Source organism: Trichogramma pretiosum, unplaced genomic scaffold (genome assembly GCF_000599845.2).
Source record: "Trichogramma pretiosum strain Unisexual culture from Peru unplaced genomic scaffold, Tpre_2.0 scaffold84, whole genome shotgun sequence".
In the NCBI taxonomy this organism is placed as follows: Eukaryota; Metazoa; Arthropoda; class Insecta; order Hymenoptera; family Trichogrammatidae; genus Trichogramma; species Trichogramma pretiosum.
The window spans coordinates 473,108-495,159 of NW_019640790.1; the positions used below are offsets into that span (position 1 = coordinate 473,108).

A 22,052-nucleotide genomic window follows, 5' to 3' on the forward strand; every position below is an offset into this window, starting at 1 on the left:
TTTTTTTGTGAATAATCAAAAACCGCTTATTATAAAAAACTCGCACGAATCTTCTTATAATACAGGTTGGTGTACAAGCGCCATACGTCAAGCGTATATTTGCCGTCGCGATCGTAAAACAAGCAGCGTACGCGCGCGTACGCAACGATGAATTTTTTTGTGCGCTTCGACGCTATTGTTTATGAGTTTGTAGTTGGCTTTTGCTTAGCCGGATATTTCCTACATGTACGCTGTACAGATGCGTATATATAATGGATTTATCACGTATGCGTGCATGCGCCGCATTCATTAGTCAAATTAATTTGCGAGGTCCCTTGTCACTTTTGCTCACGCAAGCTTCGATCGGACGGTGTCGATAAAGCTTTTTTCGTTACGTATACATTTCAGCTATAAAATCATATAAAAACAAATATTCTCACGAAGCTCGGCTAAGCATTGAAATGTATTTTTTTGTTACAAAAAAGCTCCATTTCGAGCTACCGATGTATGCGCTCACCACGACTCAGTCATATACAGAAAACAATACTTGGATTTTCCATCAGTCAAGTATTTGCGCAGCCGCATGGATTATCAGACTGTTTACTCTTTCTCCTTCGAACCCTCAGATTTTTAGCTTATATATAATGCAGTAGCTCGTTTCAGAGTGGCTCCTAGGGCTAATATAATACGAGAAAGTCGTGCGAGACCTTTTCAAGGGATTTCGCGCGGTATTTCTGTGAGCTTGCAACTATATAGAGAGGAAAAAAGTACTCCGGACCGAATCATTCGAGTCTTGATATAATAGTTGCCATAATCAATCGTTGATATAAACTACCTTTATCTCTCATTGCTCTTGTGAGCTGCTCTTTGCCCATATCGTTCTTACGCGAGCACAAAAAGCTCGAAATTACTGTCGTAGCCGTCGTCTACATCGTAGTCTGAAAACAGCCAATTCCAGCGAGTATATCGAATCAGTGGCCAACAAACTTCCAATTTGAAAAATAAATCACACGGGTCTATGTATGTGCACACGGCCTCAGAGCGCACTATACGTACAAATATATATAAGAACTAGAAAGAGCTCGTCGCGTGACTTACGGTGGCGATAAAAAACGCGCACACACACAGGAGCTTTTACTTGAAACGATGCCAGGCTCAAACTACTGCCACTACCACCACCATCACCACTACTCCTACTACTACCGCTAGTGCTACTACTACTACTATCGCGACTACGGAAGAACTCGACGACCATTACCGGCTTAATACAGTCGCGGCGCCGCTTGGCGACAGATGCCTTATTAATAACGCCAAAGACCTGTCACTGCCTATATGCAAACATATCTTATACCAACACAATTTTTCTCACCCGCCATTCTCATCTGTGCTCCCAGCTTTTGTGTATAAAGTCTATTTCTCCATAGTCTAGAATATAAGATCTATTTTTATGTACTCGTCTATGTTCATTCATCGTGAGTTTGCCGGTTTAGCCAGTAATTATCGCAAATTATTCTATGCAATTGTGATAAATTTCGAATATTTTTTTATACAACTGCAAGTTATCTAATTCCAATCTAAAATATAAAAATAAAACTGTTTTACTTTTCTATGAAAAGCACCATTGCTTGTTCATTGCTGCTTTGCTGTGCGATTTATTTTTTATTACGACCAAATTTAATTTTTGATGAACTAAAATTTGTTGCTTTTTAAACATTAGAAAAGATTAGCGAAAAATCAATATTTACAAAAAATATGAAGTAAGTAAGAAAGAAAATAACAATAAATACAGATTGCCTAGCTAACGAAATGAGTTGAATTATTTTTATTTTACTCTCAGTAATACTTGAAGTTCTTTTAAAATTAAACATAGTTATATTTGTGAGGTGAACAGCAAAAGAAAAGTCTGAATAAAAAAAGTGGCCTCATCGATGGTAAAATTTGATGGTCGTTATTTTTTAACCGCATTGCGCAGCTCTATCCGAATTTTAAGCAAGGAAATGCGAATTCGAAATTAATTTGCGATAATGCAACAAAGCACCTCTGATGCACGCTCAGGCAACGCGCGCGCAAGCAACGAGGAATTTAATGATCTGCGCGTACACGCGGGCGAGGACGGGAAAATTACACCTATCGGGTAATTACCTTGGCCAGTGGTAGCAATTACGCATCTGAAATACGTATGCGCACTCGTGCTTTTCAGCGATTCTATTCGGTAGTATACAACTCTGCAGAGTTAGTCGAGCTACACATGGAAACGCATCTGCACACTTTTGCAGGCGCGTAGAGAGGCGCAACACCACCACTAGTCTGGCCATACAACGCCTCGTTCAATTACTTCCTTGTTAAAAGATCGATTATAGAAGAAGTTTAATTAAACGTGGCCGGCGTGCAGGTCGATGCTGCTTGGCTACGGTGTGACGCGTTTCCCAGACTAATGACGCTGTGCGTGCGCGTCAACGACGCACCCGAGCCCGAGCTAAATATTTACACGACAAAAGCAAAAGCGCACCGCGAGCCATTTCAACACCGAGCAAAGTAATAAAAAATTGAAATTAATTTTGGTATCGATTTGTTAACCGCTCGCAGTCAGAAAGTAAAAGTACAACTTCTCGAGAAACAATTATCGACGTCGCTGGTCCAAGGTGCTCCGGTTACAAGCCCGACTTGCAGCTAAAATGCCGATCATTCTAGACGAAACGGACTTTGTCCTGCGCTCGCGCTCACGGCTAATGCGCGTCGCCGCTCACGCCGCTGAATTCCAAAGTGACCGCACGCACGCCCGCATCCCCGTTCTGTCGAGCTTAATTGAATTGGCTGGGACCCGCTAGAGCTCGACTTGGACCCGAGCTACCTGATAGAACGCGCTGAATAGGTAAGTTTCGGCAAGCAGGTGCCAATTGCGAAGCTCCTGCGAAATGTTGCAGCCAACGAAATTCCTTCTGCATGCCTGTTATATCTCTAGTTACGAGCCAGAGTTCGAGTGCGTTAAAGAATGTGCTTTCAGGCTCGATTGAATGGAAATTGTTGAAAATAGCCTGATTTTTTTCCAACAGCTGGCGGGTAAATATTATGACTTCGATTTGCGTCTAGTATTACATTGATTTCAGCCAGCGAACGAGCCACTGTGCGTGCAGAAAAAAAGTGGCGCATACCGCAAATACAAAAGAAAATTGTCTAAAGAGAGAGAACGAGCTCAAAGCTGGCGCGGATCAGCGGCTTGGAGCTTCTAATGGCGCGTCCTTTGAAGTCGCACGCGCTCCAAGTCAAATGGAACGCTTCGAATGAAAGTTCGATTGGTAATGTATAGAGATGAAGCAAGACGAAGAAGACGTTAAAAGGAAGCCATAAGCCGACGATAGCTTAAAAAGAGGGAATTTCGAATGAGAGAAAGAAAAGACCAAGACGAAGATGCGAACAGAAATGAATGAAAAGGATACGCCGTGGCGAAGGCATTTCTCTGGTATGTCGGATTAACTGCCAAGTTGCATTGGGCTGCATGTAACGAAGAGCTCGAATGAAACTATGGCTAAAGATCCTAAAGGTCCACAATTACCGAGACATTTTTATTTATTTTCGTGTACATAATTTGCGCATGAAGCGTTGCATTCAACGTCCATCTACATGGAGCAAAGCTGTACAAGTTCTCAGGCGCGCGAGAAACAATGAATTAGTCAAGCTCTGTTTGTAAGGGCTGCTGCTGCTCTGGGGGGAGGGAAGCTACAAAGTCAAGCTCGACGAAGAATTGCAATCCGGCTGGCGGCCATGCCTCTCGAGTCTGTGTCTGAGAGCACCGCTTTCTGATTTATACATATTCCACCCCATGGCTACACGGAGAAAAACGTTGCATTATATACCGAGCACTTTTTATCTCTCGCTTTCTTCTCCCTCGGCTGTTATACGGCGATAATTAAGGCATCGAGCGCGTCTTTTTTCTTTCTTCCCAAGTATCGTACGCGCGTGATTCGTTCAGCGATTGCTCCTTAAATAAATTATATTTAAAACCATTGTCGTTATGCAAATGAATAAGTACGTTGACTGTTTCATTAATGTCAACCCTAGAAATGCCATCGTCAAAATAATACAAACTCAACTCTGCTTACGGTCGCATTGGTAAGCCGCAATGAAACTTTTGTGTGTTTGTATACACGGTGAAAATCCTTGAAACGCACAATCGCGACTCACGCGTCGCATGAATAACCTCGTAAACGAAGTCACCCTAAGCGGACTTCATTATCGGTCAGCTGTGAGAGGAGAAGGAGGTGACTTTTACCCGCGCGAAGGAAATTTCGCGCCATTCAACGTCTGCGAAAGAGCTTACTGCTGCCTGTAAATCAGCTCTGGTCCCTGTAGCTGACAGTGCGGAAACTTACTTCCGTGTCCCTTCAACTTTCTTTTTTTCTTCATTCTCTTGCTCCACCTACTCTCTCTCTCTCTCTCTCCCACTCACTCACTTGCTTTGTAAGATTTCTTTTGCGTAAAAGAAAATTTTTTTGTACCATGTCCCACTTCAAAACAGCATTTTCGAACCAGGAGTTTTAACAAAATTGTTGCATTTTATTCGGCGATTCTTGAAAAATAATATATGCGCTTCAGAATATAAAAAATGCCCCAAATACCAACGTGTGTAGTAATCGTGACTAAGAATTTCCATGGTATCAAGTGAGCTTTATATTAATATAGAATATTTTTATTTTTTACTACACAGTTTGCTCACCGGCGTATTAATACATACTAACCTTTAAAGGGCCGGAATGACAATATGTTGGTGGCGCATTTTCCGATCGACCCTTTGCCTATGATCGATCAATGATTTAAGATACCTTTTCTGCCAGTTTTCTATGAATGATATGACCTCTCAAGTCCCGGCCCTCTAAAGGTTAACCGCTAGCAACTGCATTTGCACGTTTCGAATATTCTTCGATATATTATATTAAAATAAATGTAGGCAAAAGTTGAAGAAAAAGCTTCTATAATTTGATACAAAATTAAATTCTTTGCCTAACACATGAATATTTATACTTTTAAAGTTATTTTTATGGAAAATTTTTCCGAGTCACTATTAGTTTTTCACATTTTTTTGGTGAACAGGCGTCGAAACGTTTCAAAGATGCATATCCTATTTCTCATTATTCGCTTGCAAGAGCAGTTTTGTAATTCTTTTCTTCAGTCGCATTTTGTAATCTATTCGCGCTTTTTTCCACGCGACATGTGAGCCATTTTTACTCTCCTCGCCTTTATCACTCTGTGTCTGGCACGCGCTTTTACACTTTGTGTACATAATATACCATTCCATTTTAAATTACTTTAATCTTCCTTTATAACCACGCCCTTCTCCTTTCTCCCATCGACAAGAGGAAAAGCTCTTGTATATATGAGTTTGCTCCTGTCGCTCAAGCTCTTTTGGTTTGTGAAGCCTTATTATCGACTTTCAAAGTACACTCGATATCGCGCGGCATACTAATTAGAATTTTGATAATCAAAACTTACAAAGTAAACTATTTTTCATTCTCCATTGATTAGATTTTTCCAAAAAAAGTTCTAATGAAGTACTCGAGTAACAGGATGCTGGCTCTTAATTTGAGCTAAAAAATTAAGAGAAATTCAATGGTTCTAGCATTATCCAAAAAATAACACTATGTGAATAATGGACCGAATTTTTTCCACGATTAACACGTACAAGATTGATTCAGTAATGATAGAATGCTGTCGTCATAAATACACTTTGCGCTTGCGCCTAGACTCACGTAGGCACGCAGACACACACACACACACACACACACACACACACACACACCTTTCCGTGGTAATTTGGAATGACATCACACGACTATGAGACTCGGGGGAGCAATTATACGCGTCTCGCATGCCACTCTCCCATTTCCAACTAAGAGATAACCTCTCCTAGGCCAATCATCGTACAGGCGCACACACGCGCCCCGGTCCCTACGGATATAATGCGCATAGCTCGTAGCCTGAAATCAGAAATTTCTCTCACGCATGTGAGTACATCTGTGCATGTGCGAGCTGTGGGCATAGCACGCATACGTATGCGTTCGGCAACTCGGCCCAACCCAAGTATCGGATAACTCACTCATCATTGGAGCCTCGAAATCTGTTGAACATTTTTATATAGCTTTTTCTAAAAAAGCTCCGAAACGACTTGCGAACTGCAGCGCAAAAAAGAACGACCTCGCATATTTCTGACTTCTCTGCGAACGTATAATGTAAGAGCGTATACACATACGCACAACGGAAGAATATCAAATTGCGCTGTAGCTGCTTTGAATTTTTACGATGCAGCTCGCTTATTTTCCTGGCGTACCCTACACGTACGTATGTATATAGGCACGCGTTATGTGCGTGAGAGTTAGCTCGCATATATGCAGGCGCTTTCCATGTGCACATCTCGAGGCGCGCATCTTTCCAGCCATCGTCTTGTTGTTATTTTTTTAACACCTTGCGAGAATATAAGCTCGTATATTTTTCCTCTTGCTCTCTTTCTCTAGCTCGCGCCCAAGCTTTGATGGCGGCGCATAAAGCTTGGATTATGTATGGGGCTGAGTAGCGAGAGAAGAAGTAGAAGACGATAAAGAGCACCCTGAGAGTAGTGATTTGTTATCTAGCTCGTGTTAATATTCAATGTATCGTGGGGCTAAAGTTCCTTATTTTTTGGCCCACAGTGTCCCGCGACTGATTTATGTCTAAAGAAAAAATGCTTGTAATCATTCGAAACAATGATGCTACTTCAAGTTTTCCATTTTTTCAACTTTTATTTTATTCTTTTCTTATGCTTGGAGAAAAAGAATTAAAGAAAAGAAGAAAGCTTCGTCGCCGCCATCGAGAAATATTGTCGTTGTGGATGTGAATTTTCACTTAAGAATCCTTGCTGCCGTTGTTCGCTTAGCAGTAGTATATATTTTTATATAATGCATTTTGCGCTAGTGGCACCACTAAATTGTGTAAAATCCCTGGCTTAATTTCGGCAAGGGCTTTGGTAATTGAAAAAATGCGTTTGCCTAAATTTATGTGCGATTCTTCAGCCCCGTATATTAGCCGTTAAACAAATCAAATTCAATTTAATACATCGATGCGTCAGCCCTGGACTTTTCTAGCCAGAGCTTTGCCGGGCTCGATGCTTGCACGATTTATCTTCGTTCTTTGTCGACGCACTTATATACAAACGCAGCAGCAAACCCATAAATCCATCTTACAGCTTTACATTGTGGTCGCAAGCCAACACCTCGTGTACATATACTGCGCTCTCTAGCTTTTTGTATAATCTGTGCTTTTGCCTCGCTCACGTGCGAACTTTGTCCTCTCTCGATGAATAACAGATATATAATGTACAGCTTTACAGTATATAGACTCGCACATTTATAAAAAGACCCTCTCTAGTCGGAAGAAAGGCCTTGAAAATCTTCGGCTTGTTGCGCCCGTGTGAATCTTTGCGCCACTTCCATGAAATCTATAGGCAATAAAATTCTCTCCATCCCGCTGACGCTTTCTGTGAGGCTGAATTTTCAACTCTCGTTTAGGTGTTTTATCTTTTGCTTCAAACGCTTGGATTCTCGTACCAGAGAAAGTTTCACGAAAGTCGTGTAAATAGCTCAAACGGTTGTACTCGGCGAAACAAATCGATTCATGCATGTATAAGTTGAATATTCCATAAAAAAGGTTTGCCGAAGAAATGCAAAAAGATATAGTCACGGCTGTGGACAACCGTTAATCAACTATATCTCTATGAAGGGGGTAATCATTCGACGGAGATAGGTCGCGCGCACGGCGCGAAATCAAATCGTCCATCAAATCGAAAGCAATTAACTTGGATGCGAGAGCGCGGGCCCAAGCACAAATTACAAAGCAAATGCCGAGCATGTACGTACACAGACACACGTACATAAAGCACGCAATGTATATGGGCGATAATTGACGACCAAAAGTACTTTGTCAGCTTCGAGCTGGGCGCTCGCAAATCTCTCGGCCGCATGGGTTGCGCTCGTCAAAATGTCCAAACTGACTCGATGATGCTCCATTAAAGCTCAACACTATTTGCGCCCGCGCGAAAGTAATTTTTTTTCTCCTCGCCCATCACGCGATATCGGCCGTCGCTGCGAATGCGACTGGCATTCGCGTTATAGCTCATCAGATCGATCTCTCATCTTTTCAAGCTATACCTATTATCCATTTAGCTCCTCTTTTAGCAGATTTGGCGCATGTCAAGTTAATTTTACATTCAAATATTGAATATTGATTTTCTAAAGAAGTACCCTCGATCGTCCACATCCACATGCAGTCAGTAATGAAAATAATTACTAGACTCGAAAAAACCGAGTTGATAGCAATTTCGTGTACATAAATTACATCGTTGCAGCAAAGAAAAAAAAATGCTGTGAATATTTTTCTTTCAAGCACTTTAAATTTGTCTTTGACACTGTGTATGAACAGCCAAGCCAAAGTTCTGAATCCAGTATAATTCATAATTCGAAATGTCCAAAAAAAAGTCTCATTCTATCCGACAAAGTTACTTTTGGAGTGAGCATCCATCAATCCCATTAGCGTTAACGCGAGCTCGCGCAGCAGCGGCAGCAGCAGCGACAGCAGCCTCTATATGTATATAGATGAAAACGCGTCAAAAGCGGCTATATATTTGCATGGCAAAGAGCTTCGCGGAGCGCGTGTGCGATCTAATTAGCGGACAGAAGCATCCTTATCTCTTGCACGCACACATACGCGGGGGCACATGCTCCTACCTCTCGATCAGTCTGCCGCTTCTGCTGCTCTGCGCAGCATAATATTCGCCTATGGTAATTAAAGAGATTATAATGCAACGAATTATATCCCCCGTCGAGCTTCAATTAATAAAGTTTCTATGCGCGAATCAGAAGGATTCCGAAATATAATCGTTGAAAACGATAAAAGAAGGAACGAAGATGAGGCGCGGGATGATACATAAGCTCGTTACGGCTGAACAATGACTGCTAGTATCGCTTGCGATTCTCTCGTTCGCAAACAGAGCAATTTTCTCTCCTCCTGTTAGCTAGCAGCGACAGTAAAACAACTTTCGTTTGAATTCGGGCGAGAAAAGTTGAGTCGTCGCATCTCTGCTCGCGCGCAAGCTAGCTTGTATTATTATACATATAACGAGATAAGTGGCTAACGGGGCGCGTCTACGGAAAGAAAATTTCATCCCCACTCTGTGAGTGTGTGCACTTCGGCCGCTGTGTTGTATATATGCAAGAATTTGAGAGCGACAGAGAGAGAAAAGTTTGTCTTCCTTGCGTGGAAAGAGAGAGAGAGAGAGAGAGAGAGAGAGAGAGAGAGAGCAAGAGTAATGGTATGGCACTATGCCGTCGCTACGATGCTACTATGTAGTAGCGAGGTCTTTCTCAAATTTATGCATGAGAGAGTAAGTACACACAAAACGACTATACATATACGTATACGTACATATATAAGCGAAGAAGGATGAAAATTTATGTATATCGCGACACGCGCATCAAGATGATATTCTTCCGGTATGGCTGATTCTTCTTCTTTTTTTTCTTTTTTAATTTGAATTCGTTGTTACTTCGATAAAAGCACCGTTTATACGTACAACGAATTTTCATTGGAAATAAAAAAGAAGAAAACAATTTTTAACGTTGAAATCGTCGCACTAGTAGATTTATATGTCAACGCTATGACACGAGGCAATCCCGTGCTCACATCGTTTATTCTTCATTTCCTCACGTTCTCTCGCGATTTATCACAATTTTCACGAGCAGGCGAATGATGACTTTGTCCATCCGTCCGCCCACGCAGATTTCTCTTATCTTCAACAATTAGATGGGCGTTTTTATATAACTAGTAAGCGTAGAAATGGAAATTGATATGAATGAACCGCAGTAGTTGAAAAATTTGATTTATGATTCACAAAACTTCACTACTGTTGGGATTTTCTCGTTAATTATCAAAAATTATTTACTTTTATGACATCGCGGTTCAGATAGTAGCTACAATTACAAAAGATCAAGGAACAAATCAAAAAACTTTTTCTTACATATATGTACTTTAGTGCCTTGTAGAATTGATCGGCCGCTTGGTACGTGTTAAATCCTGTATTATATAAATTAAAAAATTTGAAAATAAAATGTTAACATTGACATTTAATTTTCGTGTTTTTTAATTTATAGGACTTAATACGGGTGTGTCTGCTTAAAAGCACATTTTAAAATGACAATAATACATCACATGTTTTACTATTTAATAGCTTTTGCCAGTATAACGCATTATACTGCACTTACAAAAAATTGGCATAGCCAATATTTTATAAATGACACAAATTAATTTCATTAGAAAAAATCCTATTGATTTGGATTATTAATGATGAAAAATGTCGCATAGTCCACTTGTGGTAATTTGGGAGGTGGTTTGTTTATTAGAGAACAGACTGAAATCGTTGACGACTAATATTCTTTACTTAATAAGATAGTCGGACGTAGACATGTTCTTTATACGCTGCTGTACAGCAAGGAAAGATCTTGAAGTAAAGTTACGAAACTCGGTCTCCTTGCGCAGGGTTAACTGTCATCCGAAACTAGCAATGTTCGTTCGAGTGCGTATGTGTGACTACGTAGATAGATGCATACGAACGCGTACATGTCTACAGGATGAAGTTACGCGTGTCGAGCTTCCGACTCTGGGCTCAGCTTCCGGAAGTATAGTTGACTACTATATACCTGGCTTCTCCCTCTTTCTCTCGTACACACGGAGCTTTTTGTTCGCCTGTCGTAACTGTACCAACGCCCCACATCCGCGATGCTGCTGGGCCAAGTACGCATATAGCATCAGATCTGCGAAGCTGAATGTAGGCTCTGCGCACAGCTCTATGATGTGTTCTTATGAACCTGCATGATCAACCAGGCTTTGGACTTATTTAAAAATTAAAATTTATAAGACTTATATTTAACTTTGATTCCAACTTTTTTACTCTCCACTGAAAAATACATTTATTATTTGACGTTACGCCTAGATCTATTTGGGGCACATTTTTATGGAAAACTTTATTCTTTCTTGTGATCAATGATCCAAATGACAAGTCATAGGTTGATCTGAATCATAAAATCGTTAGCAAAAAATATACATTCATCGCAAGAGCTAAAAATACGCGAGTATTGTCGATTTACATTGTTGACAGCATATGCATTGGTACAATACTTTTTTGAGAGAGAATAAATTCTCGTATCGCGATGCGTGTTTGAATAAGCCGATTTAAGTTCCACGATGAAAAATACATGGTATGGAAATAGCAAGATTTTGGTAGCGTTGAAACTTTAACTAGTGTTGTTGACAGCCTTGTTGTCTTAAGACTTTACCGTATCTCAAGCGTAAATGACTCTATTTCAAGTTTCAAAAAGTAGATCAACATCAACATACTAGGGACAATAAAATTTCCAGTACAGAGACATGTGCATCGAGCCGCAAGCTTACTCTTTTCAAAGTGGATATATGATTTGAATTCAAGCTTAAAATTATACAGGATCGCGAAGAAAATACTCGCATGAAATTATCTAGCTTGCATAATCAAGGAGGGTGTCGATATAGCAGCGCACAATTAGTAACGGAATCGTTGCAGAAAACAAGTATTGGGAATCAATTAATACACGCGAGGCAGTGAGTGAGCGAACAAAAAAGTGAGCAAGAATATCGCATGTTCGCATATAATGCATGCATTTATACATATGCATGATACGTGTATTGCGAGAGGGAGAGAAACGAAAATCGTTCTATTAATTTCTCGAATCGACAAGTTTCCGTTGGCTGCGCGTATTCTTATACTCATGCGCGCACACGTACTGCAGGTAGGAAATAAAAAAAGCTCGCTCGCGCGCACGCACACGCATATAGAGCCGTGCAGAGCCTCAAGGGAAAATGAGCAAACGTATACATATGCATTGGCATGGTATATATTCGCACACGTGTAAAATCCAATCGCGCGCGCGCGCGCAAACTGTATAAGGGCGCGTTCGCAACGAAAATTCGCGTACGTGCGCGCGATCGTATCTGATTCCGAGAGAGGAGAGCTTCGAGCGTGCTGCTGCTACTGCTTGTCGATCTCTATGTGTGTGTATCTCTGTTACGCATATACGTGCCACTGCTGTGCTGCTTTTTTGCCCTCCCTGCTTTTATAGTGAATACGAGCATACTCTCTCTCTCTCTCGCTTCTTCTCTTGGGAATTTGCCGTCGTTTTCTTGCAGCTTTTCTTTTTTTGCTATGCGCGTTTCGTCTTTTTACTCGCACGCGGACTATTTTCGAGGAACAATGCCTTTCATGAATAATGCTCTATGTTTTCCGAGCGCGCTCCACTCGCGACTGTGGTGGAATAACTTTCTGCTCTCTGTGCTGCTGCTGTTTTTTTACACTCCAATACCATAAGCTTTATTTGTTAAACCAGAAAAATACCGGATTGATTTTGCCTAATTTACATTGCGAGTACATATTGTCGACGCGACTCGCGCGTGTGCGGAACAATTCCCCATTGGGCTTGCATAGTGCCATGAACGAACTTGTCACTTGTACATTGAAAAATTATTATTACCAGCTATTTTTTGGAACGCTTCGCGTACTGTATTCGTTTTATTGTTCAAATTTATTTAATAAAATCGGTTTAATAAAATATAATTAACTGGAAAATAATTACTGTTTATTAGAGTGATGAATATAGTCAGAATGAAAAAAAATCTTCCGCGTAAGTAACTTAATGAAAATGATTATAAAACGATTGCCAAGATGTACAATGTTAAAAATGTTTGATTCTTTCAAGAACATTTCATAAAAGATAGCAGTTATAAATGATTCATATAACAAACATTTTTTACGAAAACTTTTATGTAATTTGACATTTTATTAAAGATACTTCGAAAATGTAACGAAAATAGTAAAGTTGAAACTGGTGAAATGGGAGTCAAATTCGAGTGTGAAAATGAAATTATATTAGCTGTTAAGAAAATTGTCGATAATTTTCAAAATCACTAGCAGTGTATGCAATATTGTAATGATTACAAAACTTATAATAGAATCTGAAGGCAGAGAAAAATGATAATTGAATTTTTTTGTCAATAGTGAATGAATTTATAAGTAAGCAAAAAAAATTAAAAAGATTTTTAAAAAAATTTATCTATACAAATTAACGCATGAAAAAATATTTTAGCTCTTCGTGTCGTTATCATGTAAGGTTACTGCTTCTATTTTAGCTTAATAATTAATATTACGATTAACGATTTAATTTAACTTAAAAAAATTCTTTGCATACGCCGAACATATTTAAAAAAACTATATTATTCAAATACTGGTATTAAAATGTTATCTTATGAAAAAAATTAGTCCAAAGTTGATGGAATAGGGTCCGTGACCTTACTCTTGTGAAAAAAAATTCATGAAAAATCAACCATTTCATATAACTGTGTGCATAATTATATTAAATACTTGAAAAATCGTTCTCTAAGCTTTATACGACGCACATCTAATGGGATTTGTGGACTTTCACAAGGCAGTAACAGCAATATTGCTTTTTCATGACTCCTCCAATCTGTCTATCTGTCAAGGAGTCTTCTTTCTCTCCTTCGAAGAGAATAAGCTTCCCTTCATTGCGAGCACTCTCTTAGTATCGGGGTGCTGCTGCGCGCAGCTTCAATGCCTCTTTATACACAAATGCATACATATACAAGGAAGCGCTTTTCCTTATAAGCAACTCGATGTAGATCTATCTTTTCCCTTTCTTATCTTGGCTATATTTTACTTTCTCTCTCGCGAGCACATGCATACAGAGTTCTCTCTCTCTCCTTTTCTGAACAACGATAGCAGATGAGCTTAGCTGATTAAGTAATAGCACAATATTTAGTCGTGACACCCTTTGAGTCTCAAAGAGAGTAAATAAGAAGCAGCAAACCGTATAGTTTAGAAGTTATATTATTTTTTAAATTGCACGTAAGCATAATAAATTCATCAAGTGTACTAAATATCTGTTTGCAGGATTAAACTTTCAATATTTCGTTCAAAGAGAAAGTTCAACGACGATACAAGGACCCGATTGACGCGTGAAACAAACCAATGAAAAAAAGAGAGCCTTCGTTATTGCGTCCCTCTCAATGCTACTTTTTTCTCTTTGAGTACCTTTGCAAATACATAAGTACTCGCTTACACACGCATAGAAACACAGATACACCGGTAGAGACCAACTCGTTATTTAAGCTCAGAGTAGTTTGTGTGTCGTTTTGTTTCGACGCCCGCTCTGCGTGCTCGTATGTGTCCTACATAGTCTCGAGAGTACTCAAGGGATTTTATTGTCCCTGTTGATTTTTCATTATCGCCCGCTGCTATACGTATACACATGCGCGCTAGCGTTGCCTGTGCCGGTTACAAATGGCTATTGAGAGAATACAACTGCTATTCTCTCTCTCCTGCCTCTTTGTCTATGTTTTATATATCCGCGTGTGTATTATACATATACACGTGCTATTACTCTCTATTTTTTCCAGTACAAAGCCGGGTGTCTGAGTGGCACGTTACACATTCACTCCTTGTTCCCGCTCTCGGTAAAACTTACAAAAATTCAAATCTTTTTCATTCGGTCAGGTGCACAATGAGGAGCTTCATCGCTGCTATAACTCAAATTTCCGTGTGCAGAATGTAGGCATAGAATAATGCAAAATAGATGAAACTTTGGAACGAGAGAGCTACACGTTGATTCAGGTGAATCGTAATCTCTCTTTCTCTCTCTGTCATATCTATGTATAGATAAATGTATGTGTGTGCATGTGTGCATACGCTTAACGAGCGTGACTTCAATTATATCTCCGCGGGCGTATTATAAGCCGAGTGAGAGTATAGCCCCGTGTTCTCGCGCTGTTTCAATTTCAATTCAATTCGATTTGTATGTGTGGCTGCACGGAGAACTGTGTGTGTGTATCTTACTACTTACACGAGGCTGGAAGTTTAATTACGATCATCATAACTATTAATAAATGACGATTTTTGTGCTATTAACAAGTACACGATAGATAGTTTATGTGTCCATATATTTTCAGTATTAAATTATTCGATGTTTTTGATTGTTTTCATTCACGTGCCCCATATTTGAAACTCAAAATTCTTCGTGAACCAATTTCTCAATTTTTTTGCATTACCAGTAGCGTTTCGACGCAGCTCGTTCTAGTTCACTTTTACTGACATTCGTCAAAAATGTTATTTCCAATCAAAAAACATCGCGTCATGTTTGCATATCCATTTACCAGTTACGATAGTGTAACGCAATTTTCCAAAATCAGGATTAAGATGTAAATCATTTCAACGCTACAAATTTCTGGGTTCATGTATATATACGCTTTGAATCTCTCTCTGTCTCTCTCTCTCTCTCTTTCGCTCTCTTTACGCATAGTGACATTATCCTTTGAGCGTACGTTCTACATTCTAATCATCGGAATTGAATCGACGGAAACGAGTCGTCGAGTACGAGACACATACGTGCGCGCATCTGTCGATGCTAATTGACGAAGACCCCTTCAATGTATATACATTTGATCGAATCGACAGTCTGCATCGTGCGAAACGCAAAAGCTAACTATAATAGTCGTCTATTCTCTGCTGCCTTATGTTTCTCTATCCTATTTCACCCTCTGCGTAGTAGGTATGTGTGTATGTGCACCTATGAGTCTGTAGAACTGCAACTAGTCGTGCGATCTGAATGTCAAAATGTCTCCCGTAATACGCATATATTTCAGAATAAGCTTTCCCATAATCTGCAAAGATCGATGCAGTTAATAGACACCTCCCTCGTTCGAGCTGACTGCGCTCAAGCTATATAGGCGACGTCCCCTCCCAAATCGTTATAGTTATTGCTTTACGATCGCTCGCCGGCCAGATGATATACGTGTATATATATTATACCTGTGCCGCAAGATAAGGTATATGTTGCACATGTGAGCATTATCGCCGCGTAATTTTCCTCAAGTTTATGCGACAAAACGCCAAATGTGCTTTCATAATTCGTCCATTCATGCAAGAAATCAGCGTAAAATTTTTGCCTGTATCATCTGAATTTTTTAGACTTTTATTTCTTAATCGATGGCATGAAAAAAGAGACAATGATCGGTATGATTGTACAAGATGGAGTATCAATAGTCGAAAACCGACGAATTAGGTTCGGGGTGTAAGAATCAATTGCATATAGATACATCAAAAAGGTGTTCTCTGTACAGCAGTTCAAATTCACATTGATTTCATGTTGATTTTGAGTCTAATGACCATATTTTTTAACACATTTTTTACAAAATAACTATATCCATGAATTTTAAAATTTATTATATCATTTTTGTCTATTTTATCCTCAAATAGTTGACTTGAGTAGGACAAAATTAATGCAAGGTTCTATTCTTGGTTCCAGCAAACTACACATTTTGAGGCTCACGTCGTAGATTCACACACGACACATGCTCACAAACGTCACGCGCAGAAGCAAAAAGTTGACGTTTAATAAAAAACACATGCAAGTATTATGGTTTTATCCATTAAACAAATGTTTTTTCATGAGTATTTCAATTTATAACAATAAGATAAAGTCATGGATTAACTGTGAAAAAAAGTATTGGATTAATCACTGTGATGGGCTCGAGCTTTATGTTAAATGCATAGCATAACTTGAAAATAAACGATAAACTCTTTTCACGGTCACTCGTAAAAAATTAAGCGTTACCTTTATTTATAGCTTAGAGTGCAAGAGAAAGAAAAGAAAATAAATTAAACTTATGCATTTAAACAAAAAATATGTTTTTCGGCGCATATAATGCGCCAGGTACAAGCATCCACGTACGTACGCACACGTGAAAGTTGAGTTGCGAGCTTTTACCTTTATTATTTGTACGTTGCTTTTGAGCTCGTACATTTTATTTCCACTATGGTGCACGCAACGGCATGTACTCGAAAATATTCCGAAAAAAGGTCAATTTGAAAAATTACACACGTACACAGGCGTGTCGAGTGAGCGCAAGGCAGAAAGACAGGGAGTCTTTTTCGCGCGCGTTACAGTGTGGCATCTCTACACACGCGCCTTCTACGAGCGATAATATACACATCTTCAGGTGTCCGCAATAAAGTAACTCGTCTTGTCCCGACGCGCTCCTCCAACCTTTTGACGCTTTGATCAAAAAGAAAAGGGAAAGAAAAATAAATGAAAATAAATAAAAGTGAAGAAAAAGCAGAACGCTCGGCACGGGTATATAAAGAGACAAATGCAATATCGCAATATGTGTATACAAATACAGAAACATGCGCTCGGTAGTAGTGGGCGCGATTGCCGTGCATTCAGGTGCAAAAAAGGGATTTGCTGGGCGCGCGCGCGGCCCTTGCCAAGCTCTTCGTCGCACAGTCGTATTCATCGCATCCGCGTCCAGGCGCTCGTTCATATAGTGGCTCTGCACTTTTTCATTTGACTTGCCCTTTTTAACACTTCTACCTTCTCCTTTCTTTACACAGTAAAACGACTAACGATGTTGTTACTATATACCAGCTCACTCACTCCCGCTCTTTCGCTGCAGACTTTAACGATCTTCTCTACTATTGCCAGTGCGTGAGTTTATACGGTCTGTATCACGTCAACTACAGCGCAACCTGAAAGTGGTCTACTAACTATATACGTACTTTTTATGAACTAATATAGAGAAATGCTAAAAATTAGAAACTTTTTGGTTTCACACTTTCATGTGGACAAGTTCAAAGCTCAATTTTTATTGAGATGAATTTCATGCTTACTCGTAAGATCATTTTTTAATAATAATTAAAAAACTATTTCTATTTGGAAATTTCACACGTGTTTGCAATAAACTTCAATACATATACTTTTGAATACTATTTATTATCCAAAAATAGGCTTGTTGATATATTAACTTTATTAAAGTACGTATTTATTGTTGATATTACACGTTTGGTTGCATTGTGGTTGACGTAAAATGGTTTATATTTTTGTGAATGAGCGTATTGTAGTATAGTTGAATTTCACAAGTATACGACCCGAAAGAAAACAGCTCAAGTGTTAAGAGATGAACTTTCGCTTCGTGTCCTTGAAAGTGTGCCCGGGAACTTGTAAATGTTGGATAATTTCCCGAATTACAAAGCGATCATTAATTACAAAGAGGCTTCTAGCGAATTGATTATTGAAAATGGTGTCAGTGACTCTTGATTCTCGGCAGTAGAGTTTTCCACTTAGCCAGAAAGTACGTAACGACTCTCGATTGCAATCGGGATCAAATATTAAAGACTCGACCACAAAAATTAAATTATATAGCGAGCACTCGGATATGAATCGATTTAAAAAAAATCTTGTCTCGAGCACCGCACACCCTCGCGAGTATAGGTAGGCACGAATAAGAGAGAACTGGCAAAAGAAGCTAAAAATGTTTAATACGGCCAGAGTAGTAAAGTTGAAAAAAAAATATGGAGAAGAAGCTCTCACTCGCGCGCGCAATCGGAGCAGCACGTACGGGGTAGAAATTTTGCGCGAATGATTTAAAGCTGTTGCGAAACTTGCTCGCGAACGCGCCATGTGGATGGCCCGTGATTTTCACTCACCGTCGGGGCGCGCGTGTGTGTGTGAGCGCTGGAAAAACTTTCTCATCCATATCATACATTTGATATATACGTATATAGGTATACATGCGGCAGACACGAATGTGAGTACGCGCGCGTATAATACATACTTTCAAACCTTATGAAATTTTCATTTTTGTCGGACGCGACGCTGACGAGAAATTTATCGTGCCTATTCCCCCTCGCTACGAAAGAAGCGTGAAAAACGTGCAATTGATAGTTTTACAAAGTAGCAACGCGCCCCTATATATCGATGTATTCCATTAAATAAAGAAGTTCATTAATAAAGTTTCAAACTAACGTGCAATACTATAGTTTCTCAAGCTAACGTTTTATGATCATTTGCACCAAAAAATTTCTGCCGATTTAATGTGCTTCCTGTAAATTAATGAATAAATATATCTTCAATTTTAACAACTCCTTATAGAACTTTTATCATCTAAATTGCAACGATTGCGATGTTCTTTAACTTTCCTTGCTTTTATTTCTCTATCTGTTCTCCTCTCTCTCATTTTCTATCAATACAATTTTCATAAATATACATCGAATGCGAGAGATAGCTATCGATATTGGTTTCATTTATATATACGCTGGGTCGGAAAAATAAATCTATATAAGTATATTAAGTAATGCACTTTCTACGATATACATGCAAAGGAGGCAGTATCGAAAAAACGTCCTATAGCAGGGATGAGAGGATTTATGGGAAATCGCTTACCAAAAATCTCAAGTATATCGAGTACATAGCTCGCGTGAGATGTTGTATAAAAAGAAGGAAAAAAAAACGAGTTGACGGGTAGTTTTATTCATAGCTATGATCGCGTAGAGTTATCCTTAAACGTATCAAAATCTTCGGCTGCTATATACACATGCGGCATGCGCGCACGATCACTGCAACGACGAGCCTTCAATTATCTAGAAATAACGTGTTTCCTTACAAAACCGATCTTTCTCTTCCTTCGAGGCTCGTGAAACTTTGAAAAACTCTTCTCCGCCGCTTGAACTGTGTGCCACGCGTTTACGTGCTTCGTATAGGTGAACGCGACGGGTTGTAGGCGCGCGGCTCTCTCTCTCTCTCTCATTCACTCTGTTCATATTTTTACCTCACTTTTTTCACAGAACCGCGCGTGAAAAGACTTTTATTGGAGCTTCGTGTATAACCTGCCTATGTTTGTTTTCATTCAACGTGTAGCACGCAAAAACATGCCCTTATATATTGACAAGCCCGGGAAAACTTTTGGCTTCCGAATAAAAGAGGAATTTACGACGAGTCGATCAAGTTTTAATTGTGCGCTGCTTGCACGCGTGCGAGTGTGCTTATGTATAAGACCGTATAATTGATTTTTGTCAACGGAAAAAAAGTGGATGCCTCAAAAGAAATTGAAAATAGTTCGTGAGTGTGATTTTAAGCTTCGATATGAAAGATACAATCATTACAAATTGCTGCTAAGAGTCTGATTGTCATTTTAGATCACAGTGGTCCGTGTGATCCCGCATTTCATATAAATGCAATTAAACGTTAATTGGTGCGCGGCTGGTGTTATTTCGCCCTTCGCTTTGGCGTACATTTATTGCGGTTTCGTTTTGTTGTTGTAATTCAATCGTTTTAGCATTGCTTACGATATTAGCGTATGTTTGGGAGTTGCTTTTGGATACCCTGCTACCTCTGTGACAGGGCAATGAATGCAGAGAATGAAATTTCATCAACGACGCGACGCGTACATGAAAGCCTCTCCAAAGCGAGCCCAATAATATACGATGGTTTATTAATTACGAATCGCAATATTTTCCTTAAGGGCCGCAATTTTGACTTTGAATCCGTGAAAACTTGAACTATAATCCAATAAAAGCTACTACGTGTACGTAGCTGGCGGCTCATCAATGCCATTATAACGTCCCAATGATCAGGTAAATACGCGCACAAATTCGAGGCGTTGGGGGATTGATTTTCATATAATGAGGCTACCAAACCTTCACGATCCTATTACGCGCCGCCACTCGAAGAGCTTTTATACTCACACGCACAAATTTATCGAGCGTGTAAATGAATAGGGGCTGGTGAATCCTCGTGTGTAAGGGTAAGATTGCCCTCGAGGCACACTCTTGTGTAGGTACGGTAAGACGAGAAAAGCGACGATGTAATACTCATCATGTGCTTGCGTCGACAATGAGATATTGGAGTCGAATTATCCATAATTAATCAATGACGCGATTCCTTCTCGAATGCTTATGCTTGGCAGTTTCGCTATTTTTTCAAGTACGGACAAAATAATACGTGCGATAAGCATGAAAACTCTTTCACAATTTTGCATCACGATAGTGTGGAATTAATATTTTTATGAAAAAACATCCATATGAATTGCGAGCTTCCATCAAAATGAGATGACAAACCTTTGAAATTGAAGGCCAAACTCGCATCTATAAGACTGATGGCCAAAAAGAGTAACAGCGACATATCGGTAAGCTTTTTTATCTGTCAAAATTATTAGTGAATAACCAAAGCACTTGCACTGTTGAAAAGCCGACTATTAAATTGATCGGCGCACGGACACTCTTAGCACTGATATACAAAACTGTATTGTTGTTTGTCGTGTAGTATTTTTGCAGGCTTTCACTTAGCTACGATGCACTTGTAAGTGGTCGGCGCAAAACGTGCCGGTGCCTCTGTGACACGTTCAACCGCTGTTACCAGCCACTGAGCCGCGACAGTAGCTTCTTATTATTTAATTTCAATTGACAGTTATGCACGACGCGTTCGTGGTTATTACCTTGGTTTCCCCGATTACGCAGTGCGGGAAATTGAATGTCAAAGACTTATCACGTACGGCTGTGCATTTCAAGGGAAAGCAGTTGGCACATGGGGGAAATTTTGAAAAGAAAATAATTCTTTTTAGCCATCGCTCGCTTGTTTACATTTAGGCGACATGTTGATCGAGCGACAGAGGCGAGAAAGCGAGTCGAACGCCGACGCACTGCCAACAAATGGATAATGCGGGTGGTCTCTGCTCATGCTACGCGAAAGCGCTAGGCGCTACTGGCGTTCGTGCGGGTGTCAGAGAGTCGGGATAGGGGCCACGGCGGTGCACAGCGCGGCGCACACGGCAGCCAGCAGAGAGAAGACTGCAAAAAGGGGCGCGCGCACGCGTTACCTCTTTGTTTTTCGGCGCTGCGTCCTGAGCTTGCGCGCAGCGCCGCCGCACCGCTGTCTGCCACACCAATGGTGTAATATAAGCCACCTCGAGCGCAAGCTCCTGCGAAAGAATGAATGAACGTAGGAAAAATCATATTCTTCTTTTTCGGAATAGCGTCCTTCGCTGCATTTTTGAAAATTTCTATTTTGCTGAAATAAAATGTTTGCCCTTCTCCGGCCGTTGCTGCTTACTACGAACATGCTTATTATTTATTTTCTGCACGTACACACGCACAAATATTTTTTTCGCTTTAATTTATTCTA

General features: G+C 39.9%; 1 protein-coding gene across 1 annotated transcript in view; it reads right to left on the bottom strand.

Annotated features, from left to right (window-relative positions):
• Positions 1 to 21,122, bottom strand: part of LOC106657761 — a 98,966-nt gene extending 77,844 nt beyond the window's left edge. Inside the window, exon 1 of the mRNA XM_014379435.2 lies at positions 20,990 to 21,122. Within this exon, the coding sequence (XP_014234921.1) occupies positions 20,990 to 21,053 (64 nt within the window). The 5' untranslated portion in view covers positions 21,054 to 21,122. The remainder of the gene's footprint in view (positions 1 to 20,989) is intronic.
• Positions 21,123 to 22,052: the final 930 nt, after the last annotated feature.